The sequence below is a fragment of the Hirundo rustica genome, chromosome 18 (genome assembly GCF_015227805.2).
Source record: "Hirundo rustica isolate bHirRus1 chromosome 18, bHirRus1.pri.v3, whole genome shotgun sequence".
NCBI lineage: Eukaryota > Metazoa > Chordata > Aves > Passeriformes > Hirundinidae > Hirundo > Hirundo rustica.
This window is the reverse complement of record NC_053467.1, coordinates 11811472-11837088: the sequence shown is the minus strand read 5'-3', so window position 1 is coordinate 11837088 and position 25617 is coordinate 11811472. Positions and strand designations below refer to the sequence as shown.

Below are 25617 nucleotides of genomic sequence, written 5' to 3'. Positions count from 1 at the left end.
ATTTGTCCAAAAGCCTTGGGTACTTCCAGGACTCAAGCAGTGTTTGTGGTGTCCCGTGCACATTTTTTTTTTTAACAGGATTTTTAAAAGATGTTTCAGAACTTTTGGTTTCAAAGGTTTATCTTCTCTGGCCCCATCTTGCATCTGCTGTGAGAGTTTATGTCCTGTCACTGCTGTTATTAGCTGGAGCAGATGCAGCAACACAAACAGCATGCTGCATGGTACACCAGGGTCTGGGCCCAAACTCACCTCTCGGAATGGACCAAGTGCCTCTCTCATCACTTGGAGAGATGTATGGTGTGAACACCGGACCGTGCTCCTTTTCTCTCTAGTGGCCACCCCTTCTCTTTGCTCAGTCTGGTTCGGGGAACCACAACCTCTCACTGCCCCTCCTTTACTGTTGGCCTTGCTTGGGTGATTTGCTTGGGAGGGATAGTGAGTTTTTGCATTTTCTGCTGTCTCTGAGGTGCTGCTGATAGTAAAGTATATTTACTTAGTCTTAGGCTTTTGGATGCCAGCAAGGTATGACCCTATAGGTGTGACAATGGTTGCTCCTCTTCCCTCTTTACATAAAAAATTGCTTCTCCGATGAGAACTGTGGCTAATCCCAGTTGTTTTGACTGGGAGTATCTCTTGCTACTGAAAGTAGCCACTAGGTCAGGAGCCCTTGGGTGTCCTATGTTCCTCCTTTTTCTGCTCAGGATCTGCAATACCTGTGCAGACAGGCCAAGCTGGAAGTCAGATGGATGAAGTACTGGCTGATGCAAAATGCAGGGGAGTGTTGTGGAAAGAGTTGTCACTTGGCTGAAAGAATGGGATGCAGAATGACTGGATGCCTGATCTTGAGCCCCTCTGCAGGGGGGCATAGGGGTTGCCCCTGGGTACTCCCAGAGAGGCAGAGCTATAGATGAACTTCCTAGATGGTTATAGACCTGTAACTGAGCTGGACACCACAGCAGGTGGAAACCCAGCATATCGGGGCTGCAAGGGCTCTGCAAGGCTTGCAGTCACATCCCGTGTGCACAGAGCAGCAGCGCTGCTGCTGGATTTGAGCCCAGCCAAGCCCCTGCTGCTCTCCTACGGAGCACAGATTCTCCTTAATCCCCGTCTGCCCACATTCATTGCTGCACCTTCCACTTGCCCCTCGCCTTTCTCTGGCGTGCTCATCTTGTCCTCCCTGCTTTGCCTGTAGCATAGCAGCAAACAGTAGGCACCAGTGCGTGTGTTATGGACCCGGAGTTGGAGCAAAAGGGCTGCGAACACACCTGGAACGAGCCCGGCGTGACCTGGGACAGCAGCTTTCAGAGCAGAGTAGCGGCCCCGGCCCTAACGCTGCAGGCAGAGCTCGCCGCACAAGGCCCCGTGCCCAGGGAGCCGCGCCAGGCTCAGCGCAGGCGGAGCCGGCGGCTCGGAGGGACTGCGGGTGCAGCTCAAAGGGAGCGCGAATCCGCCCGTGCTCAGGGCCCTGCCGGTACGGGCGGAGAGACCGCGCGCTTTGCAACGCGCGATGCGCAACGGGGAGAGCAGCAAGAGGCCGGTGGCTGCTGCCAGAGACGGCGGGAGCTGATCCGCGGCTGATCCGGTACTTTAGTGGAGCGGCAGCGCTCGCCCCGGCACGGGAAGTCGACCGCGGCGGCGGGAGGAGCCGGCACCGTGCGGAGCGGGGGCCGAGCCGGGCGGGGACCGCGCTCCCCTCGCCGCCCCCGGGAGCGCGCGGCCCCCTTAAGGCCCGGGGCGGTTGCGCCGGGCGCTTCATGAATGGAGCCACGTGACCCAAATATCACGTGACGAGTCCGTGAGCGGCGGCGGCGGCGGCTTGTGAGTCCCGGTCCCTCCCAGCGCGGCCTCCCCGCCCCGCCCGGCCCGGCCCGGCCCGGCGGCCCCGGCAGGAGGTGAGCGACACCGGCTACGAGGGCGGGCGCGGCCCGGCACGGGCCGAGGCGGGGCGGGCCGGTCCCCGGGGGCGGGGCGGGCCTGGGCGGGGCGGGCGCGACGGGCCCGGGATGGTGGCCGGGGCCACCGCGGAGTCGGCAGGTGCCTAACGGGGCAGCCATCGCTGACTCACGGCGGGGCTTCGGGGTCGCGCCGCCCGACCCCCGCTCCGCCCTGTCCGGGGCCCGCTCGGTGGCCGAGCAACAGGTGCGCGGGGCGCTGGCCCGGGGCCTGTCCCCGGCCCCGCCCTCCGCCTCCCGGGTCCACCCGCAGGCATCACGGACGCATCCGGCCCCTCCCTCGCGCGCTTGCCGACTGCCCCGATCGTATTGCAGACCGGCTGCCCTCAGGCCGAGCCTCCCCCTCTCAACTCCGCCGCACCTTCGGGCGCTCAGGCTCCGCCGGTACGGGTGCGACCTGGCCCCCTACTCCCGCCGGGCGGCCGCCCCCCGCCGCGGGTGCTCGTCGTGGTCTGCGATTCTTCTCCCGAGGACGAGAGGGCCGGGAGGGTGAGGAGCCATCGGGGCGTCTCGCCCAGTTCCCAGAGCAGAGGCTCAGCCGCAGGCAGGACAGCCCCGCTGCCTGCAGTCGGTACCTTGTCCTCGGGCTACTTGGTAGCTGCAGACGTGCGGGTGGGAGGTTCTGGCCCCTGTTCCGTAGGGGCTGCCCGGTGCTTGGCGCTGCGGTGTCCCCCGAGTGGAGTGGGTTTCCTCTCCCGCGGGACTGCGGTGCCTGACCAGCACGGAGGGGCTGCGGGTGTGTGTGTTGTGCACGGGTCAGTCACGCCGTTCAGAGCTGGGAACGTCTCTGGCTGCCTGGGATATGTGAGGCTCCAGCTATGTGGTTGGAGGAGGGCACTGCCAGGGGTGGGAGGGAGTCTCTCAGAGCTGGCCCTTTGCTTTAGCAGTGTGAGCAGAGGTAATACCAGCTGGGTGGGCAGATGTCTTGAGGAAAAAATTGTTGTGGAAGTGCTCAGGGTTGGATGACCTCACCAGGGGGACCCGCAGGGGGAACACTGGAGAGGTACCGTCTTGGCTACCCAGGTAATTTCGAGAGTCACCGGGTGAGACTCTGTGAGCTAATTTGCCAGCAAGCAAATAAACATAGTATGAAATCCACACTGGGAGAGTGTTTTTATGTGGTGTGCTCCGTCACTGCTGATGAACCACACTCCTGTGCCTGCGGGTGCTGTGGAGCCCGTGGGCGAGCTCAGCCCTTTGCTCTGCCCGTGCTGGAGCAGGTGACATCACTGTGTTTACACGGGGCTCGTGGCAGGGTTCTGCATCAGGAGAGTGGAGAAGGGCCTGTGTTGGATCGTGTGTGGTGCTGTCAGTTCCTGTGTGCTGCCGCTGAGCTGAGGGGAGAATTGGCTGTACTTGTGCTGAGTTCAGACCTTTTGGGCTCTGGGAAAATGTGTCGAGGCTGCAGTTTCTTCGCTGCAGCCATAGTGTTTGGCGCTTTTCAGTGTGATCTTTCTTCAGGAAGCTATCAAAAGCTGATCCATCAGCAGTCTGGAGAGTAAGGCGAAGTTTGGTCTCTGATATGTCGCCAGTTCTCTGGGTGTCCTTTTTGTGAGCTGCCAAACAGCCCGGTTGAAACAGGACCCAGGAAACTCTTTGGGTTGTTCTTCCCATTCTACTGACTGCCTTGTGTGTTGCCACACCTCAGAGAGGTGGGATCACCAAGTTTTTGGGAACAGTCCTGTTGTAGTTCTGATGGCTGCTGTAGGAGTCTCCTGCCTGAGAGGGTGTTAGAGAGTGAAGAGGCAGGAATGAGCAGCTGCCTCTGCTGTGTCTAGCTCTGCCAGCGCCAGCCATTCCCCAACCTGCTGAGGAGCACTCTTCCCGGTGCCCTGCCTGATGCAGCATGCATGTGCCCTGTTTGTTTCCTTTTGGGTCCGCTGTGATGAAGGCAGCCTAGCCTGTGTGCTTGCCAGGCAGCTGTAAATTCTTTAGTGCCACAGGGCAAGTTAACTCCTGTGGTCCCACTGACCGTATCTGCCCTTGATGCCTTCCACTCACAAGAGGATGGGGCACGGAAGTGCTGCAGGGGCATGCACACTGGTCTCTCCAATGTGTATTCCCCTTCCTCTCCCCTTTTCCCAGCAGACGTGTTGTTTACCAGGCAGGAACAGAAGGAATAAACAGCAATCTGGACAGGAGGGAAGAATTGATTTTGTGCAGCAGTTGTTTGTATGGTGCCTGTCCTGCCTCATTGCAGCTGCCTTCCTTGGGCAGCAAATGACTGTGCTGATGCCAATGTGGTCGGGTGTAGCAGACATCTTGTTGGAAGGAGCATTGTCCTCTAGGTATATATAAATAGCCTGGCTCCTGGCAGGCTGCAGGCTTCAGGAGTATCTCTGGTGGTGTTCTGGGGACTGCTAGTCCTGTTCACCTCCCGTAGGTCGTAGATGCACTGTAGGGAGCCTGTGCCACAGCTGCTGGAAGAGCACAAAGTCCTATTTGCTGATGCGTGCATTTGGTTCTGGTCTGTAACTGGACATCAGTCCTGCTGGGAGTAAGGCAGGGGCAACAGAATTGTTGTTTGACACCTGTGAGGCAAAAGGGGCAGAGACACCTGTAAGCTGCACAGTAGTACTGGCCAGGGCTGAGTGGGTGCAGTCTGGGCTGAGAGGGGAGCAGAGTTTGGGCCGTTTGAGGTACAGCCATGTCTGTCAGGTAGTATCTGTGTGGATCAATTCCTCGGGCAGTGTAGTAGCAGTCTGAACTGAAAAGCCTGAGGGGAGGAGGTATGTGGGGAAAGAAGCAGGAGCATGGGTATTAGTCTCTGTAAAGCAATTCTGTAAAGAATTGCTCTTTCCAGTTCTGAAGTCTTGTCTTCTGTGGCAGGGAAGGAGACTGCTCTGCTCTGTTTTTTGGCTCCTTTAATCTTTTTTTTCTTGTGAGCACACCTTGGCTCTGAAGATAAGGAGGAAGAAGGTGTTTCTGGGCCCTGGCATGCCAGGGATTGACAGGTACTTACTCATAGAAAAGACCTACAACTGGGGTCAGTTTTGTGTGATTGGAAGTGAAGGCTGGTGAGGCATCAGCCCAAATTTGTGATGGAATTCCAGTGTGTCCAAGGCTTGCCCTGTGCCCCTTGCTCAGGGTTATGTCCTACTGGACCACACAGGCTGCATCCTTGGGGGCATCCGGAGTGTGGTAGGACTGGGGTGCTTTTGAGCTGTGCTTGGGCACCTGTTGGAAGGGTGTGTTAGGGTAACCTGCCCTGCCTGGTAGTGACAAGGATGAGGCTAGGAGCAAGTGGTGCAGAGTGCCAGCCTGCTGAGTCAGCATGACTGGCCTGGAGCAGCCATGCTCTGGACCCTGCCTGCTGCTTGCAAGGCTATTTTTAAAAATGTGGCTTCCATGTATTCCGACTTCTAGTTTTTTAATTTCCCCCACCATAAACAAAAAACCAGCATTGCCACAAAGTCTCCATGGGAGCAGAGGTGTGGAAGGGCAGCAGTTTCTGCTCATGAACAGAGTGCTCCTTGTGCGTCCAGCTCAGCTGGCTGCTTGTTGAGTGTCTTCCAAGGTTAGGGCGAGTGGGGACCAGGATGTGGAGCACCATGGGGTGCTGCTGCTGGACCCTGCCAGACGAATGCCATGGGCTCTGCTGTGTCCCAGGTGCTAATTTGACCTTCCTTCCCTTCCAGAACCCAGCTGACAAGGCTGTCGTGTTATGACGACCCCCAACAAAGGAAACAAGGCCTTGAAGGTAATGTGGGTGGAGGAGAGGGGTGCAGGGATGGGTGTAGGCATCCACCTCAGGTTTCACAAGTGCATGCTGCCTTCTCTCCCAGGTGAAGAGGGAGCCAGGTGAGAATGGGACCAGCTTGACAGATGAGGAGCTGGTGACCATGTCTGTGCGAGAGCTGAACCAGCATCTACGGGGCCTGTCGAAAGAGGAGATCATCCAGCTGAAGCAGCGTCGGCGCACACTGAAGAACCGGGGTTACGCAGCCAGCTGCAGAGTGAAGCGTGTTACCCAGAAGGAGGAACTGGAGAAACAGAAGGCAGAGCTGCAGCAAGAAGTGGAGAAGCTGGCCTCAGAGAACGCCAGCATGAAAATGGAACTCGATGCTCTCCGCTCCAAATATGAGGCTCTCCAGAACTTCGCCAGAACCGTGGCCCGGAGCCCCGTGACCCCTGCACGGGGGCCTCTCTCTTCCAGTATGGGGCCTCTCGTCCCTGGCAAGGTTGCTACTACTAGTGTCATCACAATAGTGAAATCCAAAACGGACGCCCGGTCTTAGTGAAGCGAGCGTTGCCTGAGCTTGTCTGTGCAGGGCAGTTAGGCACAAAACCAGCCTGGAATCCCCAAAGCACAAGCCCTCCCCACATGGGTCCGGGTTCCTTTGACTTGGCCCAGGACTGGCCCACTGATCGCTCCAGTTTATTTTATTGTGTCCAGATTGGTATGAGCAGTGGTGATGCATCCCTTGTCCTGTGCAGACAGAGCTTTCCACCCAGCAGTCTGTAGCCCTCGGGTGCCCTGGGGACAGACTGAGATTTTGGTTTTCTACCCAAAGAAAATCTGTGCAGCGAGGCTGACAGAAGGGTGGAGGAGTGGCCCGAGGAAAGCTTTCTTCCTAGGGGCTGGGAACCCTAATTTTCGGTCACTTCCAAAGGCTTTATTTCATGACTCTTCCAGGTGGTGCATCTCAGCGCCTGAACCTGCTGCTTTTGTCTCCTTTGGTACCTGTAGTTACAGTTGGGGTGTTCTGTGTCATAGGTTTTTATTCCTTTCTAGGTGTGCCTCTGTGCCCTAACCGTGGGTTTCCCTCAGACGTCCATGACGTTAGCTGTGTAAACTGGCAGTGGTGGAAGGACGATGCTGCTGTGTCCTGCCGCTGTGGTCCTGAGGCCCTGCAGGGCCCAGCACCCTGGGAGGGAAGAAGGGAGCAGCAGTACTGTGTTGACTGCAGGCCGGTTTTGTGCCTAATGTGTTGCACTGAACAAGACCAAAATCACTAGTTGTTCCCGTGTTTTGAGGGTATCAAGTGTCTCTAGTGTGATGGTTTACACAACCAGTTTATGTGGTTAAATAGCCCTTTATTTAAAGAGAGAAACATCATTTTAAGAGTTATTAAATTATCTAAGTTTAAAATTGGACAGAAGAGAGAGCGTATTTATAGTCAGCTTTTTTACCTGAGAGGGTGAGAATATTTGACCATATGAGTGGGGAAATATTCTCAGAGACTTTGCTAGTTAAAAGTTAATAAATAAATAATTTTAAAGTTTCTCGTGAACCTCCCGCAAACTGTTTGTGGCTCCGAGGTTAGTTTTTATAAAGAGTTATCAGACTTTATTTATAAAACTTAGAAAAAGACAAAAAAAGAGGCAAGTCCTGTTTGATATCTTTTTGCAATTGTACCAAAAGTGACTTATTCTTGACCTTGCTAGTTTCTGTCGTGTCCCCTTGTGTTGGGCGCTCTGCTACCCAAGCTCTCGTGCGGCGCTGTGGTGTGCTGGTGCCTTTGCCATGTGCTGTCATTTCACATTGTTGTCATTTTGCCTAATCTCGACTGAGAGATTGAGTTGGAATCTCTCTGAATTCTCCAGAAGGGTTCTGGTGCACAGGCAAAGGTGCTGCTGTTTTTGAAGACAAGAATGGCTGGCTGGTGCAGCGAGGTAGCAACACCTGCCCAGAGCTGTGGAGCGGGAGCACAGGCAGCTCCTGCTGAGCAGCCAACACCAGGTTACCTTGGTTATCTGGAGAGGAAAAACGCTGCACTTTCCTTCCTGCTGCAAACCTGTCAGAGAAGTAACATGAGGGAGACTTGTCCAGGTTTGGGAGAAGAGTGATGGGATTTAGCTCTGGAATTAGATCCTATGGTCAGAACTCGTGTTGTGCTCATACCTCACCTGAACAAGAGGGGCAAGTCTGCAGCAAGAGGGGCAGCATGGGACAGGCTAGTCCCTGGTGTCTACCCGTTGCTGGCCAGTGAACTGTGGCAGGATCACTGTCCTTCCTGGAGCAGCTTCTGCCCAGGGGTTTAGGAGAGTGCTCAGATTCACAGCTGTGATGCAGCTGAGAAGCTGTTTGTGGCTAGGCTCTGCTTCCACAAAACTCCCCTCTCGCCTTCCCAAAGATTTGAGCTGATTTACTGAGTTTTAGAGAAGCAGGACATGAGGGGGGAGCCCTTGTAATCTCCTGGCTGCTGAAGATCGAGTGGAGGGGGGCAGATTGGGATAACACAAGTGAAGCCACAGTCTCGTGGGCAGGTATGGCCATCCTGGATAGGTTTTGGGGATGTTTCTCATTGCTGAACTGCTACTGCTGTCCCCTGAGTGGAGGAGCAGGTCAGCTTGAGAAAAGCTGCCGTGTGGCAGGAGAGGAGCAGGTAATTGATGGAAATTTCCTGCTGGAGGAGATCAGCTTTGCTCTGATTGACAGGGAGTTTAGAGAGTTGTTTGGGATGCTTTTCCCAGTAAACATCCCAAAGGAGGAGCAGGTTAGAACATTGCCTCCAGACTTCCCCCTTCTGGCCCTGGACTTTCTCTTCTCTGAGCTGAAGTGTCTGATGTGCCACTTCCAGCCATTCACCACACAGGCCATGCACTGCGCAGCGCTCAGCAGGCTCTGGTCTTCCAGCTGGTTGTGTAGTGACTGAAAGAAGTGAGATTTTACAGAACACAGAGGCGTCCAGTTGTCGTGGGGTGTCATTCCCAACCCTGTCCCTCCTAGGCCCAGCCTGAGACTGAATCAGCTAGAGCCCTTTGGAACACAGCTGAGTCCTGATCTGGGCTGGAGGAGCGGGCCAGGTGTGTATGGGCCTGGTTAGGATCTTGGTTCCACAGCTCCAGCTGGTGTGAGGAGAGCCCCATCAACGCAGCAGGCAACGATGGGCAACCCTGCAGCCACGGAGAGCTTGGTTTTTGTTGTACCCTGTGGCGGGGAGTGTCCAGTCCCCGCCGGCCCGGTGGCAGCCGTGCCGCTGCCGGTCAGGGGCTGGTTCTGCTCTGCCGTGAGGCGTGACAGGGCTGGCAGCAGTGCTGACTGCCGCAGACGTCCTTCCTCCTCGCCTGCGCTGTCCCTCCGTGCTCGGAGCCCGGGTCCGCCTCAAACGGCCCGTGTGTTCAGTGAGGACAGGTCGTGTAGGGAAGAGCAGATGCAAGGCCGCGACTGAAGGTGCCACTGTGCTAAACATGCTCTGCGGGTGCCGGGCTGGATGTCAGCAAGGCCACGGTCCCCTGAGTGTTGCTTCCCTATGGTTTTGTTCTCAGTGAAGTGTAAGACCCCGAGTGATGTATTTCCGCAGCGTCCAAGGAGTCTCCTGTCTGGCTCCGGGGGATCCTGTGTCCTGCCAGCTGGCTTCGTGTGCCCGTGCCAGGTGACCCTTGCCCGAGCCGTCACGCTGACCTCTCTCTCGTATATAGTGTTCTGGAGTGTGACAATTCTTGTTCCTGAGGTGCTCGTCCGTTTGGTTTCCTGCTGTGAAGGGTGTCGTGTTCCCTTTCTCCTTTTCCTGGTGCCGTTCCGGGGCGTTGGGGAGGGGTCCTGCGCCAGCCCGACTGGGGAGCGTCCGTGGCACCCCCGGGATTTGTGTATCTTGTGAATTGTGTACAGTCGCTCCCGGCCGGAGCCGGGGCTGGCGGACAGAAGGGTCACCCAGAGAGCTCCGGGCTCGGTGCAGGCGGTATTTATTGCTAAGTTATTGCCGTTATTTATTCTGTACAGTGTCCGCCGCCTTTGTACGCGACAATAAACCGCTTCAACAGCCGCCGCCTGCGCGTCCTTGGGGGGCCGCCCGGCACCAGGGGGCGCTGCCGCGCGGGGGGCGGTGCCGGAAGCGGCGCGCGGGCGCTCTGACCGGAAGGCGGAAGCGGCGGAGCTGAGCCCGGCGGCGGCGGAGGCGCGGCGGTTCGGGGGCGATGGCGGCGGGCGGCAGCCTGAGCCGTTCCGAGCGGAAGGCGGCGGCACGCGCCGAGATCCTGCAGCAGGAGGAGCAGCGGGACCGCCGGAGACAGGTACGCTACGACGCCGCCCGAGCCGTTCCACCTCGCCGCTACGGGCCGCCGTGACCACGCGTGTGCCGCCGGGCAGGTATCCCGCATCTGGAGGAAGCCGCCGGCGGAGCGGAGCCCCGAGGAGTGCCAGGTGCTGAGTGAGAGCGAAGACATCGTCAGGGAGCTGGAGCGGCGCCGCAAGAGGCGCGAGCGGCTGCGCCGGCGGCAGGAGGAGGTGGGCGGCGGGGTCGCGGCGGGAGCGGGGAAGCCGAGTCGGCAATGGCAGGGAGCGGCCCCGGCCGCCGAGAGGCGGGGCGGAGGCCATCCGGCTGGCGCTGCCGAGCTCTGCAGCCGCAGCAGGCCTCGGTGAACCGCCGTGCCCCAGAACCGGGAACGCGTCTGCCCTCCGGGACTGCCCTGTGTTCGTCTCCAGCCAGCCGTGCTGCCAGGCGCGTGTGGCTGCGTGGGCAGGTCTCCCAAGTGGGTGGGTCAGCAGCTTCTGATCTCCAGGAAGCTTTTTCTCGGGATCCTTCCACGAACAATGCCCATGTCTTTTTCATTTGGAAACCACTGTTGATGTTACGTTTGTGTTGCTTTTCCTGGTTGGCCCAAGCCCATCTTCAAACTTTTGGGGAGATCCCGCTCTTTCTGACTCAGTAGTGTATCTCTGATCCGTGTGAACCTGCCGAGATGTGTTTTTCAGGTGTGCGATGAACCAGAGGAGCTGAAAAGAAAGGTGGCTGAGCTGGCAGCAGCTGTGCGCAGTGCCAGGCACCTTGTCATCTACACTGGCGCTGGGATCAGCACGGTGGGTTTGGGGGGCAGCAGCTGGAGCCCCTTCAGGGGGCCGTGTTGTTTGGACTGTTGCCTGAATGACCACAGGCCGTGTGTGATGAGCCTGGGATGCTGCATGAGTCCTGCGGCCAGCACAGTTCCCAGGCTGTATCACGGGGTCATTCCTACTGCCCCGGCGATCCTGCGGCTGCATTGCCTCTGACCGTGTGCAGGATTCACAGCCTGAGCAAGAGGACACTGGTCTTGCCTCACTCAAGTCTCTTCAATGACTTGGTGTAAAACCTTAAGCCAGTTAGGTCAGGAATGTTATCTGTGCTATCAGACATGCAGAGACAGGTGGGGATTATAGGAACTTATAAACAGCAGTTTGAGAATTGTTTTGTTGCAGCGGCCTGGGGCAACGCAGCAGTCTGGTTCTACTTCTTCTAATATGACATCTGTCACCTTCGTGTGAGCTCTATCACTCCATTCTCTGCTGAAATGGAGCAGGACACAGGGCAGGGGGCTGAGTGCTCACATCACCTGCATGTTTGCTAGAGATGTTGAGTGAGGTGCCAGAAACAGCCTAGGGAAAATAAGAAAAGGCTCAAGAATGGAGTTCTGTGTAGGGAAGTACCAAGGATGAAAAAGAGTTCTGGAGGGGATCCATAATGGTACGATTGGAGAAAGCCAAAACTAGAGGTGAAAATGGGAGCTGAAACATAGAAGAGAGAGAGAAAACATATGAGGTTTCCCTGTGTTTAGGGAACAGCTATGCTGGAAAACTGAGTGAATGAAAAAGCAGCCATGGATGGAGGTGTCCGTGGTTGTCCTGGGTTGGTTGTGTTTGTGTGCAAGAGCTGTGACAACCCTGCCCCCATCAGGCCTGGTTTTCTCTCCTGGTGACAGGCAGCTTCGATCCCAGACTACAGAGGCCCCAACGGCATCTGGACACTGCTGCAGAAGGGCAGGAGCATCAGGTGAGGAGCCAGATTCTGAACTGTGTGACAGAAAGCTGATACTGGAAGAGGTTAATGGCAATTCCAACATTTTTTTTTCCCCCCCTTGCTTCCTGTCAGGGCTGCAGACCTGAGTGAGGCAGAGCCCACACTCACTCACATGAGCATTGCCAGCCTGCACAAGCACAACCTGGTAAGATGTTTTTTCCTCACTTCACTCATGTTCCAGTGCCTAAGAATGATAAATCCAGCAGGGAAGAGAAAGCTTTTCAAAATATTGCCTGACTGTGTTTTTGGCTCAAGTGGCTGCATATTCCTGTAGGAAAATGTGTCCAAGCCTTCCTCAGTGAGCTGTAGGCTGCAGCTGTGGCAGTTTTTCCCCAGTGCCTTTTCTTTAACATGTTGTATTTGTATCTGGTGAAGCTGGTCTGGGGAACTGGTCACAAATCAGCCAACCCTAGAAATGTTCTGTTTAGCAGGAGGAGGCTTTCCATTTAGCTTTCACCAAGGTCTGTTCACTGTGCTTCTTCCCTGTGGGTCCTGCGCTGATGTGCAGGCTGTTGGTGCGATTTGGGACGCGTGCATCGCTTGCTTGGAGGGATACCTGTGTCATCTGTAGGAGCTCAGTGGTTTGTTCCCTTCAAGGTGCAGCATGTGGTGTCTCAGAACTGTGATGGGCTGCACCTGCGGAGCGGGTTACCCCGAGCTGCAATATCTGAGCTTCATGGGAATATGTACATAGAGGTGAGTGGCCAGAGCAGGAAAAAGTCAATGTTAAGTGGCCTCACAAAAAGAGAATGTAAACTCTTCATCTGCCGCTTAGCTCAGAAGGAATTAGTACAAGGGCTCAGCCTGTGTGCAGTTCCTGTCTTCAGACCATCAGGTTTGGGGTGAACTACTTAGAAAGTACCAAACTCTTAGAAATACCAGCTCTGTAGCTCTTCCTCTGTATGTGCTGGAGCTTTTTGCTTCTGACCTCTCTTCCTCAGTCCTTCTCTGAAATCCCTCCTAGCATGTAGCCAAAGGCTGCCTGTGGCTTCACTTGGTGGTTTTCAAAAAAAAAAACAAACCTGAGGTTCTCCAAGTTAGCATCATCCCTGATAGTTCTGTCTACAACTTCTGTGTTGTCGCCAAAAATGCTTTTCTTCCAAGAGGAGAGGCTTACTCCTGGCCTCTCGTGGCTGGGATGCTGATGATGTGACAGGGTTTCTGCTTTTGTCCTGCACCAGGTCTGCACTTCCTGTATACCCAACAGAGAGTACGTGCGAGTGTTTGATGTGACGGAGCGCACAGCCCTGCACAGGCATCACACGGGCAGGATGTGCCACAAGTGTGGGGCACAGTTGAGAGATACAATCGTCCACTTTGGGGAGAAGGGGACATTGAGACAGCCCCTGAACTGGGAAGCAGCAACAGAAGCTGCAAGCAAAGCAGATGTGATTCTTTGTCTGGGTTCCAGCTTAAAGGTAACTTTAGAGACTCGGTGAAGATTGTTAGCAGCATTCCCTCTTGGTGATACACCTTGGTGCTGAGCAGTCTCCTCCCAAACAGACAACTGTAAACTCTGGTGTCAGGATTCGCCCAACATCTGTGATAGTCTCTCTTCCTCCCTCTTTCCCCTCCTGGTAATACATTCCTTTTCCTCTCGCTGATACGGTTCACGGCTGCGTGTGCCTGTGGCTGTGCTGATCCTCTGTGCTCTGTGGCAGGTTTTGAAAAAATACCCACGGCTCTGGTGCATGAGCAAGCCCCCCACACGTCGGCCCAAGCTGTATATTGTGAACCTGCAGGTGAGATGAAGCCCTTGGCGCCGGGCTGGCCGGGTGTGAGCCGAGAGGCTGCGGATGTGTGGGGCCGAGCCCCCGCCAGGCCCGGGCAGGAGCCCCCGCTGCCGCAGCGGGGAGCTGCCTGCAGCCGGCTCTGCTGTCGCTCGCAGTGGACCCCGAAGGACGACCTGGCCGCCCTGAAGCTGCACGGCCGCTGCGACGACGTGATGCGGCTGCTGATGGCGGAGCTGGGGCTGGAAATCCCGCGCTACGACCGGTGAGCGGCCCCGGGCCCTGCGCCGTGCGAGCCCCCGGCCCGGCGCTGCCTCCAGCGCCCACCGCCGCCCTCTCCTTCCTTCCGCAGGGCGCGGGATCCCATCTTCGCGCTGGCCGAGCCGCTGCGCCCCGGGGAGGAGGGCACGCACTCGCGGAAGCCGGTGGCGCCGCCCCGGGAGCGGGAGGAGCCGCGGCAGCAGGAGCAGCCCCGGGAGCGGGCGGAGGCGGCGGCCGGGCTCCCCGGGGGGTGGCTCGGCCGCGGCTGCGCCAAGGGCGCCCGGCGCAGGAAGAGCCGCTGAGCGCGGGGCGGGGCGGGGCGGGGCCGCCGGTGACAGCGCGGCCATGCTGCGCAACGGGGCGGCGGGCGGCGGCGGGGCCGCGGCGGGCGGCGGCGGCCACCGGCCCGTGCGCGTCTGGTGCGATGGATGGTGAGTGGGGCGGGCGCGGGGCCGGGTCACGTCGTGGCGCCGCAGAAATAAATCGTGTTGGCTACGCTGGTGCCTCCGCCTCCTCTGTCACCGCCCGGGCCCGCGGGAGAGCGACGCTCTCCGCGCGGAGCTGCCCCGGAGCGCCGGGGCGAGCGGGAGCGAACGGGGCCGCTCCGGAGCCGGGAGCACCCTTGGGCTCGGCCGCCTAAAGGGGCGGCGGTGGGGCCGGTCCGTTCCCCCCGGGCTACAGCCGGCGCCTGCCGGGCAGGTGCAGGGAGGGACCGACCCCTGTTACACCAGGGTCGGCTTACTGGGTAGGAGGGAGCGCTGCTACGGGCCCTGGTGACCGGGCTGTACCGGCACAGCTCTGCCCGGCAGCAGAGAGACCTTCAGCCCCGAAGCCTGGGGCGGATTGCCCGCAGCTTCCACGGAAGCGTGTCCCGGTGTGCCCGGGCTTACCCGGCCCTTCTCTTTCCAGCTATGACATGGTGCACTATGGCCACTCGAACCAGCTGCGCCAGGCGCGGGCCATGGGCGATTACCTGATCGTTGGGGTCCACACGGATGGTAAGAGGTTTTACCAGGTTTCATCTCCTGCAGTTCCTAAAATTGCCTAGCAGTATTAGCCCCAGGAGAACCAAGAGTTCCTGATAAGGTCAGCCTTCATCCTGCATCTGCTTCAGAATCAGTAGCCTCCAAGAGGAAAATGTCCCTTCTCTGGTGGAGTTACCCCTGTTATGCTTTTTGACTGAGGATTAGATGGGTCAGATCTTGCAGGCTCTGAGGGTTAATCTGCGTTCTGTGCGATGAAAACAGTTGAAACAGCTGAAAAGCAGTTCTGCTTTTGCTGGTAGGAGCTGCAGAACTTACGTTCCAAAACAAATTACCTTGTGGAGAAAACTCATTTCAAAGCCACCTGGAAGTTAAGTGTCAGAAACAAGTTCTGGCATGTGAAGATGTATTTTAAATGGGTTCACGGATGCAGAATTTCCAGTGTGAACCAGGTGTAATACGAAGTTACTGTTTAAGAGGGAAATTTCTCCTAGGGGCATGCTGGGAGGCCCAGCTCATCCCCTCAGGAAGAAGTATCTGGGTACAGGGAAGCACTGAGACCTTTTGCTCCTTGAGTGAATTCCAGGGCCCTTGTTCAATGCTTAGGAAATGCAACTGAATCAAAATATTTTCTGATATTTCTGTCTGTGGCTTCCTTTGCTACCACAGACTGATCCAAAGCTGAGGATGAGCCTGCAGTGAAGTTCGTCTGCCTGTGAAATGAGCGAGGCAGTGACTGAGAGTCACTGTAGCTGCACGACATGCTTCTAACTGGAATTCTGTTTCTCCCCAGAGGAGATTGCCAAGCACAAGGGTCCCCCCGTCTTTACACAGGAGGAGAGGTACAAAATGGTGCAGGCCATCAAGTGGGTGGATGAGATTGCTCCTGGAGCTCCTTATGTCACCACGCTGGAAACCCTGGACAAGTACAGCTGTGACTTCTGTGTTCACGGGGGTGAGTGGTGTTTGAGGCCGTGGCTGTGCTAACGTGGGCCCTTGGGGCTGTGTGCTCCAGGTGCCCTGCTGCAAACCGAGCAATGTCCCGGCAGGTGCAGGGGTCAGGGATACCTGGTGTGTGTGGAGCTCTGCCTTCTCAACACCTGCACTGGGCAGCACCGCTGCTTCTGGTCTCGTGGTCTGGAGAAACATGTCAGCATGCTCAAAATCTTGAGAGTGGCCAGGACCCTTGGTTTTAACTTACAAAGGTGAAATGAGTCATTTAAAATTATCCCAAGGCTGCCCTTAGCACTAGCAAAAATTTGTGCAAAGGGAAAAGCCAATTACAAAACCTAAGTGTAAAAAAACACTATTGAAAAGGAAATCATGCAGAATTACAATCATGTTTATATCTGCTTATCCTGGGACAAGGTTAGATCTGAAAAGCTTCTCTCTTTATCCAGCTGATAAGCTGTTCAGTGGCTCAGCTGACTGTGTGGCCGGAGACCTAGTTCTTAGTGTGAACACTTTTTGGTGTACAGTTGCTGAATAGAGAGTTGCTACAGTTCCTGCAGTGTTCTAGGGAAATGTTCTTGCTCTGGGACTCTGTCCCTTCCTGGGCTGCTGCCAATGCTCATTAAGCCTCAGCCCTTCCTCCTGCCCCTCTGAAGGAATTTTGTTAGTTTGACCAGGAGCAGTCTTTGCACTCATTTAGCGTATCTCTCATCTGATCCCAGCCACCACTGATAAGCCACATATTTCACTAAGTGTAAATAAATCCTTAATCTTTAGAAGATAAATATGCTTTTTTTCACATGGATGGAGTGGTTGTCAAATTCCTCATTAACTTCATTGCCTGCCCTGAACGTGTTTGGTGTACATGATCCCTTACAGGACTGGGTGAGGGGTTATGACAGTAGAGGAGTGCTTGTGGCCTCTGCTCCGGCTGCTTGCATTTGTCCTCTCTGCCACGTCGTTCCGGCCTTCTCCTGAGCAGCGCGCCTGCGCCGGCAGTTTTGCCAGGTTGTGTTTGTACAAAAGCCGAGTTTGGAAATAGCTGAGCTTGCCTGAGAAGGTGATGGTAACCCTGTTGTTTGTGCCTCTCCTGGAGTGCCAAGTTCTGCTGGCAGTGTCTGCCCTCCTGTTCCTGTGCTCTGGGGGGAGGGTGTGGGGCTTCAGGAGAACTGAGCAGGACTGAGGCACCCCAGTGTTTTGGCAAAGGGAAACCAGCTTAGCTTTTGCTTGTGAAGGCTTTGTACCATCACCAAAAGTATGTGAGAGGTGGTTTTTTTTAGAGGGAGTTGGGAGCCTTTTGCCAGAGATGAACCAGGATGGCCTGTGCAGAAGGGTTGCTGGATGTCACTGTGGAAGTGCAATCATTGAGAGGAAGAACTTTCTATTAGATGAACTGTTCCATTGACTGAAAATTTATAACATGAATCGGGGATTAAAACCAGTCCCAGAAGAGATAAAAAGTTCTTTTTTTAAACATTGATAGAGATAATACTTGTTTATTGTCATTCAGACAATAATCAGCTATGTCTGCGGCTGCAGGGCACCCAGCAGTGGACCAGATGGGTAATGGTGTTTAGTGTCCAGGAATATCCTTGTCTTCACAGACACAGTAGTCTTAAAAAACCCTGACATTATTGTGGGGCACAGGACCTGTCCCCTGTGCATGCACAGGGATTTGGATTGCAGAGTTCCAGTGTAACTTTAGCTGTGTGGGACCTGCACAGCTGCTGCTTTTGTGCAGGAGAGCTTGGGTACAGTTTTGAAGCTTTTCTCTCTCTGCAGATGACATCACCTTAACTATCGATGGCAAGGACACCTATGAGGAAGTAAAGACAGCAGGGCGATACAGGTAACCTCCCACTGCTTACCTGTTAATCTTGTTTTGGGCAGAGTTTCTGGGAATTTGTGCCTTGAAGGGAAGTCAGATGAAACATACCAGTCTTCAGGTCGCACCTGAATTTGGTTGTGCGTGCGTCAGAGCTTCAGTTGCTCCCAGCATTTTGGCTTCAGCGAAGTTGGGCAGACAGTCCTGGCCGGGGGGGGTGTCTGGTCCTTGGTAGATGCTGGTTCTGGTTTTAAAGCCTCACCAAGAGCTGGCTCTGCTGGGAATTCTGAGTGAGGGAGGCGTTCACACGAGCAGTTGCTGTGGCACACGGATGATGCAGAGGCTCCGCAAATAAATGCTATACTCGAGAGGGAAGGCTTCCTTAGGACAGCCCCTGGTTTGGATTTATCAGGCGTCACAGGCGTTCCTGTGCTATTGGTGGGAAGACAGAGGCGTAAGCTCCCGTGGCTTCTGCTTCATCCTCTGCTTGTGTCCTGCAGGGAATGCAAACGCACTCAAGGCGTGTCCACCACTGACCTTGTTGGCCGCATGCTGCTCATGACGAAGGCTCACCACAGCAACATAGTGAGTCAGAGGGCTTTGGGTGGGAGGTGGAGTACAGGGCACGTGCCAGCTCTTCCCTTCTGCTGCCTCAGAAGGAGTAGAGTGGAGGAGTCGGGCTCCTGGGCCTGGCTGGCAGGTGCATGGAGAACGGGCAGTGGCAGCCAAACAACCTGCTTACGTTTGCTTCAACATGTCTGAGGTCACAGCGTGATGGGACAAAGACTCTGATGCCTCAATGATCAGCGTGGACCTCAGGAATGTTAGGGGAACTGCAGGCAAGCCCATGACTTCTCCCAGGGTGAAACAACACAGTGCAGGCACATTGATCTGTCAGCCAGGTGCTGCCAGAGTTGGAGACTCCTCTCCCTTCCCACTGAGCATCATGCTTCTGCCTTCTGTTGTCTCTAGTCTGATCAGACTTTTCTTGTGTCTCCTCAGCTCACTCTCTGGTTGGGCGCTAAACTAACCAGGGAAAAGTAGTGTCAGTGGTTTTATGTCAGGTAGTGAATTGAATTTACTGAGTAATGAAGGAATCTGTGAATAGAATCACCTGGATAACTGCAGAAACAAGTGACCCACAGGCACGTTCAGGGACAGAGGGAGATGTTTTGGTGTGCTGAGCTGTTAAATTGGCTTAGCTGTAACACATGAGCTCACACGGAGATCTGCCCGGTGCTGCTGGCGGCTGCAGATACCTAAAAGCCTTCCCCTCATGAGGGTCTTTGGCAGGAGAAGGGATGCTGTCCTGTCAGGGGCTTGCCGAGCTGGGGGAGGATGCAGCTGTGCAGCACTCTTGGGGCTGCAGGTTGGGCAAGAACCACCTTTGCTGGTGGTGCCAAGCTGGGATCAGATAAGGACACATTTCCTCTGACTCACGCTGGGATAGGACTCTGGTTTAGGTATTAACCAGTTTGTCAGCATTCAGTGCCCCAGATCCCTGGTGTGCGTTTTGAGCCTGGCCTTCCCAGCGCTTCCCACACACAAGTGTATCTTGGTTGGATGAGCTGTGCAAGTGCTTAAACATTTTGACTCTTTATCTCCCTTCAGGATGAGGACCTAGACTATCGGAAGCACACTGACAACTTTGGGAAGGTAATGTGAGTTCTGGTCGTGGACGTCTGGTTGTTGTCCTGCCTGAGAAGGATTCCCAGTGTGCTTTCTGGCCTGTTGCAGGCTTGTTTGTCCTCCCACGTGTAGCAGTAATGTCTCAGTGAATGCTGCTGCCCCGTATGGCAGCGCCTGCAGTGGGTGTGATGGGCAGGTGTGGCACAGGGCAGTGCATGAGCTGTCCTTCAGTGGGAGCACAGGGCTGCTGTCCCCGCTGGGCCTGTGCTGGCTTCCTTCCTTGCTCGTAAATTCCTTCCTGCCGGTTCCCTTAGGACCCGAGTGCACGTGGTTCCAGCCTGGGCACAGCCTCTGTGGGTGCTCCTCTCCGTGCTTGTTGTATGAGGCTTGGGAGGTGCGTGGCCACACTGTTGCAGGGCTCGAGGGCAGTGCAGCCCTCTCGGTGTTCCAGCTGCCACGTCTGGCCTGTGGCTTGCACTGCTTCTAAAGAACTGTCAGCCCTGTTTATTTCCTTGGTAGCTGGATTGTCCCTGCTTAATGAGCTGCACCAGCAGCTTGGGCAAGTCTTTTTTACTCACAGGGGATTTGCTGACCTGTCTGAATCGTCCTTAGTTCCCCTCTGTTTTGGGGGTTTTGAGGAGGCGTTTTGGGGCATATTGCTCCTGCATGGCTGTTTCCTGGGGCTTGGATCTGGGTAGAGTGGATACCCTACGTGACCCTGACAGCTGAGCTGTCTGCGTGCTGCCCTTTTTCAGGGCCTGCTCTGGCCTCAGCTGCAGCGTCCGTGTCCTGCCAAGTCCCGTGGAGCAGCTTTGGGTAGCACAGCAGGTGACCTGGTGGCTGTTTGCACAGCTACCACGTGGTGGGGAGCGAGCTCTGTCCTCAGAGCCGAGGAGCCAGACAGGTGCCCTGGGGCTTGGCAGAGTGTGGGTTGGTCTCGTGTTGTCTCCCTGAGCACATCTTGCTTCTCATGGAAATTCAAACCTGCCCTGTTGTCTCCTTCCTTCCTGAGCTTTCCTCTTGGCATCTCCTAAGCTGGCTGATGAGGTGATGGTTTAGACAGAGCATAAAGGGCTTTTGTGAAATTGCTTAAATACTTGATGCCAGGAATGTAGAAAGCCCAAGGTGCTGGGAGTTGTTACAGTTGCCAGCAAGTTCAGATGAGCAGATTGCCCAGCACCGTGCTCTGTGTTGTCCAGACCCCCTCACGGAGCCTGAAAAGAAGCCATGTCTGGTGTATGTTTCCACAGGGGCCCAAAGGTCACAGTCCCTGGACTGGCGTCTCACAGTTCCTGCAGACATCCCAGAAGATCATCCAGTTTGCATCAGGGAAGGAGCCGCAGCCAGGAGACACCATCATCTATGTGGCTGGAGCCTTCGACCTGTTCCGTATCCTTGACTCTAGTTGTAGCAGTGGTCTTTGTTTGATGTGCTCATGTTGGGAGGCACTAGTCTGGATATTTGCCTCTTTTTTTACTCCTTTTCTCTTAGCTGCATGTGAGGGAGGAGTCAGGAGTGAGTTCTTCCTGGTGTTTCTTAGTCACAGGATGCTGAGAAAGAAGCTATAGCTCCTCTGTGACTGTTGGATTTCAGGAAGACAGATGGATACTCTCAACACTCTAATGGTTGTGGTGAAGACTGGCTGCCACAGCATGTGCAGCTGACACGCTGTTCCTGGGGCAGGCTTTGAGGCTTTTTGCCAGAACCTCTGTAACAAATAGAAATTCTGGATAGAGGCAAAGCTGAGTCCATGTAAGGTGGAGCTGAAAAAGTTTCTGGCTTTTGCCCAGAACTGGTGGAACCTGAGGAGGGAGGCAGCAACTGTTCTTGGAAGTAGGCAATTAGTAGTGCAAGAATAAAATCCTAGGGATTCCTGTCTCCCACTGTTGTTTTTGAGTGACTCTATTTCTGTCTTCCTTCGTCTGTTTTCCATGTGAGCTTCAATTCCTTAAACAGATTTGCAGATGTTGGTCACGTGGATTTCCTGGAGAAGGTTCACCAGTTGGCAGAGAAACCCTATATCATTGCTGGGTTGCATTTCGATCAGGTCCGTGTAGAACCTGTCCCAAGGCAGAGCAGCTTGGGCCTGTTCTCTGAACCAGGCAGGCTGTGCTTCGGGAGACAGGACAGGGATGTATTGACCAGTACGGCAATTTCATTTTGGGAGAGTGCAAGAGGGAAAGGAGTTGCTCTGTCTCTCTTTTGACTGTGCCTGGTGCTTTGCCATAGGAGGTGAATCGCTACAAAGGGAAGAACTATCCCATCATGAACATCCATGAGCGAACCCTCAGTGTCCTGGCCTGCAGGGTGAGTGGCTGTCTCTGCTCTGTTCCAGAAATTGCCTGGAGCCTTGTGTGTTCGCTTGTGATCAGTGATCTTGCGTGAGTTCCTTGGGGTCCCTCGGGGTTCCTGAGAAGACAGGCAAGATGAATCACTGGAGGCTGCCAGAGGAGCTGATGAACTCTCGGGAGGTCCTTCTAGGCTCTTGTGCCATCCTGGCTGATCCGAGCTGGTGACCCGTCTAGCTGCTCTGCCAGCAGTGACAGGGCTGGACGCCGTGTCGGGAGCTGTGTGGCTCTGTGCAGTCTGACCTGCCACTAGAAAACTCTGCTCCCTGCAGCAGGGGAGAAAATGCCTGGGACAAAATTGTGGGGATCCCCAGAAATGTGTGTCTGGAACAATTAACTTTTGGATTTGCTCTATATGCACAGAAAGGACATTCTGTTGAGGAACAAAAAGCTGTTGTGTGACAAGCAGTTGCTGCTGAACCCGCTTCTCTGTTCCCTTATTTGAACTTCTGATTCTATAGCCAGGTGACCTGCTTAGGTCTCTTTAAGAAGCAGCTGGCTTCCGGCTTGGGATTGGGTTTTGGGTTTTTTTTTGATGGGATTTTTTTCAAATCTGGACTCTACCTGGTTTGTTTTTTAGTATGTCTCAGAGGTGGTGATTGGAGCGCCCTACGCTGTCACTGCTGATCTATTGGATCACTTCAGGGTGAGTCCTTGCATAAGGATGGGCATGAAGATCCTGGTGGGTGATGCGTGTGGGAAGCTACAGTGGTGCAGGACAACACAGGGGTGCAAGGAGGAAGTGTCCTGATCAGCCTGGGATTGCCAGGCTGCTGCAGGAGGGTGGCTTTGCTGGTCTCCAGACTGCTCAGTGGGAGTAGTGGCAGGAAATGTTCCTGTCCTTTTTTGGATCTTGTCAGTGACTTTTGTGTCCTTCTCCAGGTAGCACTCGTTTGTCATGGGATGACTGAGGTGGTGCCAGACAAGGATGGTTCTGATCCATATGAGGTAAAGTACCAGGTGCTTTGTCAGCATTTGATAGACAGAGCCTGGCTCTGGTTGTGTTCCTGGACTGAGAAGGTGTATTGCAGAGGAGCTTACCTGGGTACGGCTTTGGCAGGTGATGCAGCTTTTCATCCACCCCTGAGGATAGCTACATGGAGCAGTCAGTAAATCATTCCCTACAGCTCCCCTCCTCCAAGCACTGTTTTGCTCTGCCTGGTTCTGATGCCTTCATGGCAGGGTGAGAAATACTGTGTGCTTTGCTCTCTGTCCTGGGCAGCTCCCGTGTGTGTGGAGCTTTGCTGTCAGCAAGTGTTTGTTCTGCCTCTGAGGAGATCACTGTGCGTCCTGCCTGTCTGGCTGCCTCAGCTCAGCTGTCACAGCTGAGCTGCACACCCAGGTCCCACGAGTTTTCACAGCCCAGTGCTGTCTGTTTGCAGGAACCGAAGCAGCGCGGCATTTTCCAGCTGGTGGACAGTGGCAGCAATCTCACCACAGATCTAATTGTGCAAAGAATCATCAAGAACAGGTTGAATTTCTTTGTCTCCCGGTTCTGTCACATACTATTCCATCCAGAGTGTTTGGGGACTGATTAATGGGACCAAATAAGGAGAGAAGATGTTATCTAAAGGCATAGAGTCAGCAAACTTGTCCTTCCTCTTTCATGGCCTGTGTTGAATGTGGTTGTACCAATCTGTACAGGGAAAGGAATAGCTGAACTCTGTTGTGTCAGAATGTGCTGCACAGCACATTTACTGTTTTTCCTCCTTTAATGATCAATTTCCTTAGCTGTAACCTGGAGGAAAGAGCACGTTGCTTCTTTCAGTGCTTTGATCTTTTAGGCCTGAGTCCTTCGCTTTCAGCACTTGGGCTCACATCAGTGATAAATTTGATTTTGGTGTTACAACACCCAAGACAGCCCAAGAATGGAATAGCAGCTTCTTCCACAGAGGGAGAAAGAAGTAGTGTGCATCCAGTGTGGGAGTCCAGGACTGCAGAGTGCTGGCAACAGCCATGGAAAGCTCTGGGAGAAGCTATGGAAGAGTCTGAGGGTCCTGAGGGGTTTCTGAAGTGCTCTCAGAATAGCGCAGCACAAGAAAAGGCAGTGCTCTTCTGCTCCATGTGCTTTTGTCTACAGGAGGTATGGATGAATGAGAATCTCATGGCACTGTGTGATTTTTGCAGGCTGGAATTCGAAGCTCGCAACCAGAAAAAAGAAGCAAAAGAGCTGGCTGTGCTGGAGGCCATGAGAAGGCTGGAGGAGGAGAAGCACTAGGCTGCAGAGTGTGGATGTGTGAGCCACAGTGCTGTAACTTCAGCCTGTGGTAGAGCAACTGCTCTTTAGGAAAGGACCCCTGAAGGGGGGCAGCACTGCTGGCATGCAGGACATGCTGTCCTACCCTCTGCTGTCCTAGCTCCTCCTGCACTAATTATGCAGACATAACGAGTTGGGATTCCGCTGCCTAGTTTTATCTCTGTTAATCAGTCCCTGTCCCTTTACCCAGGAGGAGATTTGACAAAAAAAAAAAAAAAAAAAGTTTTTAATTATAACTAATGTTTTAACATATTGATGTGCTTTTACCTTCTGCCATTTCTGGCTCTTAGTTGGAGGGAAGTGGAGGAGCTGCCCATGCCCCCTTGCCCTGCCTGACTGCCAGGTCATCTGTCCTGACCGGGGTCTGCATTCCAGAGCAGCCCCTTGGGCAGAGGTGCGGGTGGCTGGACACAGTGAGAGCAGCCCTGGCGACAAGACAGGGCTCATGTGGTTCCTCCTGCAGCTTTTGCTTAGGAACAAGGGGCTGGCTGCCAGAGAGGGTGCTGGGCTCTGGGATTCACTGTGCTGCCTCTTCTCAGCTCCTGCCCCTGCACAGACCCAGAGCTCTGGGTTGAGCTGGGTAAATCCGTTGCTACCCCAGCGACAGGCTGCAAGGTGGCAGCTGCTGAAGAGGCAGGTGGTGCCAGGATGCTGGGTCAAGGCATTCCTCCACGAGGCATAGGGATCCTGGGGCCTTTTCCCAAAGGCTCTTCGATTTGTGAGGCAGCAGGACCCGATGCCGTGTGTGGATTGTGCTCAGAGCCCCACTTGCTGCTGCTGCCAGAGCCCACCTTGTGCCCAATGACTTACCTGAGGGCAGGACCTGGCCAGTTTTAGGGTTTTCTGATGGCTGACATGCAGCATGCCTGCTTCTAAGGGGAGGTGCAGGGCTGGGAGAATGAGTCCTAAGCTGTGAGCGCCTTTTGCCTCTTACATTCCAGGATACTGTGGTGGGTATCCTGAGCAGCTCACTGCACTGTGCCAGGCTGGTGTCTGGTGTCCTCTCTCTTGTAAATTTCTGTTGCTGATCATTAATAAAATGTTGAAGAGTTGTGCATTGGTCTTTTTGGGGCTCAAGCCCAGGTAGCAAAAGGGGGCATAAGGGAACACGTGCTACAACCCTGGTGCCACACTCCCCGTGCCTCCCAGCACACCGGCTCCTCGGCCCTGGAGCAGCCATCACTCACTCCTGCCGGCCCCTGCCTGGGCTCTGTGAGCTGCATGCACAAACTCCCCTCTGCAGCGTGTGGCCCCCTCCCATGGGCACTGCCGGGGAGTTTGTCCTTGAGGACAAAGAGCTCAGCCTTGGTGATGTACCTGCCGTGCACTGCTGCGTTGCATCCAGGACATGGACAGGTACCGCTTATTAAAAAATCACAGAAGCATTTTATTGCTGCTCTTGCTGGGCGGGTGGAGAGGGCAGCTCCACTGGTTCAGCCATGGCTAAGTGGAAGTGCTGTGCCTTAGGGCCATGACAGCTGCTGCTGTGTTTATTCTGAAAACTTTGGCATATGATCTTCCTTTCTCCCAGTGCCTCTGGGCCCTTCTGGTGAGCTGCTTACTGACAACACTGAGTCCCAGGGCACAACTGAGCATAGAGTTCAAATGGGGGGGCAGCTCTGTCACCTGCAGCAGTTGGTGGCCTCAGTGCCACTGAGGTTCCTGGGCAGGCCCAGGCAGCAGCTCCACCTGCGTGGGCTGTGCCAAGGATGGCACAGCAGGTCAGGCCCATGGTGTGTCAGAGCTGCAGCCGGAGGTGCTGCTGGAACAGGGGTTATTCCTTGGCTTCTTTCCTAATGAGTGCAGTAGCCACTGGTGCCAGGCAGGGCCCAGAGCACTCCCACTGGGATGGGGACTGCAGCCAGACTGGGTGCTGTGTTCCTGGACTCACCCCTGTGGAGGAGGTGGTAACCCGTGTCCAGGGGTGCCCCTGCCAGGGATCAGCTGGTGTTAGGGGGCTGCTGC

The 25617-nt window shown here is 55.1% G+C and overlaps 2 protein-coding genes across 9 annotated transcripts; both read left to right on the top strand.

Moving 5' to 3' along the window:
- Positions 1 to 1801: 1801 nt before the first annotated feature.
- MAFG (MAF bZIP transcription factor G) lies at positions 1802 to 9190 on the top strand. 6 transcript variants are annotated; one of them, XM_040081519.2, is made up of 3 exons: positions 1802 to 1892; positions 5591 to 5652; positions 5738 to 9190. In XM_040081519.2, exons 2-3 carry the CDS (start codon positions 5617 to 5619, stop codon positions 6188 to 6190), a joined length of 489 nt encoding a protein of 162 aa, XP_039937453.1. In that variant the 5' UTR covers positions 1802 to 1892; positions 5591 to 5616; the 3' UTR covers positions 6191 to 9190. The 6 variants fall into 6 exon arrangements, with proteins under 6 accessions (XP_039937453.1, XP_039937458.1, XP_039937454.1 ...); XM_040081524.2 differs by lacking the exon at positions 1802 to 1892 and adding an exon at positions 2121 to 2139; XM_040081520.1 differs by lacking the exon at positions 1802 to 1892 and adding an exon at positions 2201 to 2336.
- Positions 9191 to 9793: 603 nt separating this feature from the next.
- LOC120760843 (ethanolamine-phosphate cytidylyltransferase) lies at positions 9794 to 24704 on the top strand. 3 transcript variants are annotated; one of them, XM_040081492.1, is made up of 21 exons: positions 9794 to 9908; positions 9985 to 10122; positions 10591 to 10695; positions 11571 to 11641; positions 11741 to 11813; positions 12266 to 12364; positions 12850 to 13086; positions 13330 to 13410; positions 13557 to 13663; positions 14569 to 14657; positions 15436 to 15597; positions 17376 to 17442; positions 17919 to 18003; positions 19030 to 19074; positions 20298 to 20436; positions 21012 to 21094; positions 21277 to 21354; positions 21976 to 22041; positions 22278 to 22343; positions 22778 to 22866; positions 23523 to 24704. In XM_040081492.1, exons 1-21 carry the CDS (start codon positions 9813 to 9815, stop codon positions 23611 to 23613), a joined length of 2067 nt encoding a protein of 688 aa, XP_039937426.1. In that variant the 5' UTR covers positions 9794 to 9812; the 3' UTR covers positions 23614 to 24704. The 3 variants fall into 3 exon arrangements, with proteins under 3 accessions (XP_039937426.1, XP_039937428.1, XP_039937429.1); XM_040081495.2 differs by lacking the exons at positions 9794 to 9908; positions 9985 to 10122; positions 10591 to 10695; ... (4 more) ...; positions 13330 to 13410; positions 13557 to 13663 and adding an exon at positions 14005 to 14090; XM_040081494.1 differs by lacking the exons at positions 14569 to 14657; positions 15436 to 15597; positions 17376 to 17442; ... (7 more) ...; positions 22778 to 22866; positions 23523 to 24704 and adding an exon at positions 13751 to 13961.
- Positions 24705 to 25617: the final 913 nt, after the last annotated feature.

Coding starts and splice junctions, on each gene's coding strand:
- MAFG (XM_040081519.2), top strand. CDS start 5,617: ATGACGACCCCCAACAAAGGAAACAAGGCCTTGAAG. Junction 5,653..5,737: donor AAGGAAACAAGGCCTTGAAG/GTAATGTGGGTG, acceptor CTTCTCTCCCAG/GTGAAGAGGGAGCCAGGTGA.
- LOC120760843 (XM_040081492.1), top strand. CDS start 9,813: ATGGCGGCGGGCGGCAGCCTGAGCCGTTCCGAGCGGAAGGCGGCGGCA. Junction 9,909..9,984: donor AGCGGGACCGCCGGAGACAG/GTACGCTACGAC, acceptor GCCGCCGGGCAG/GTATCCCGCATCTGGAGGAA. Junction 18,004..19,029: donor AGGCTCACCACAGCAACATA/GTGAGTCAGAGG, acceptor ATCTCCCTTCAG/GATGAGGACCTAGACTATCG.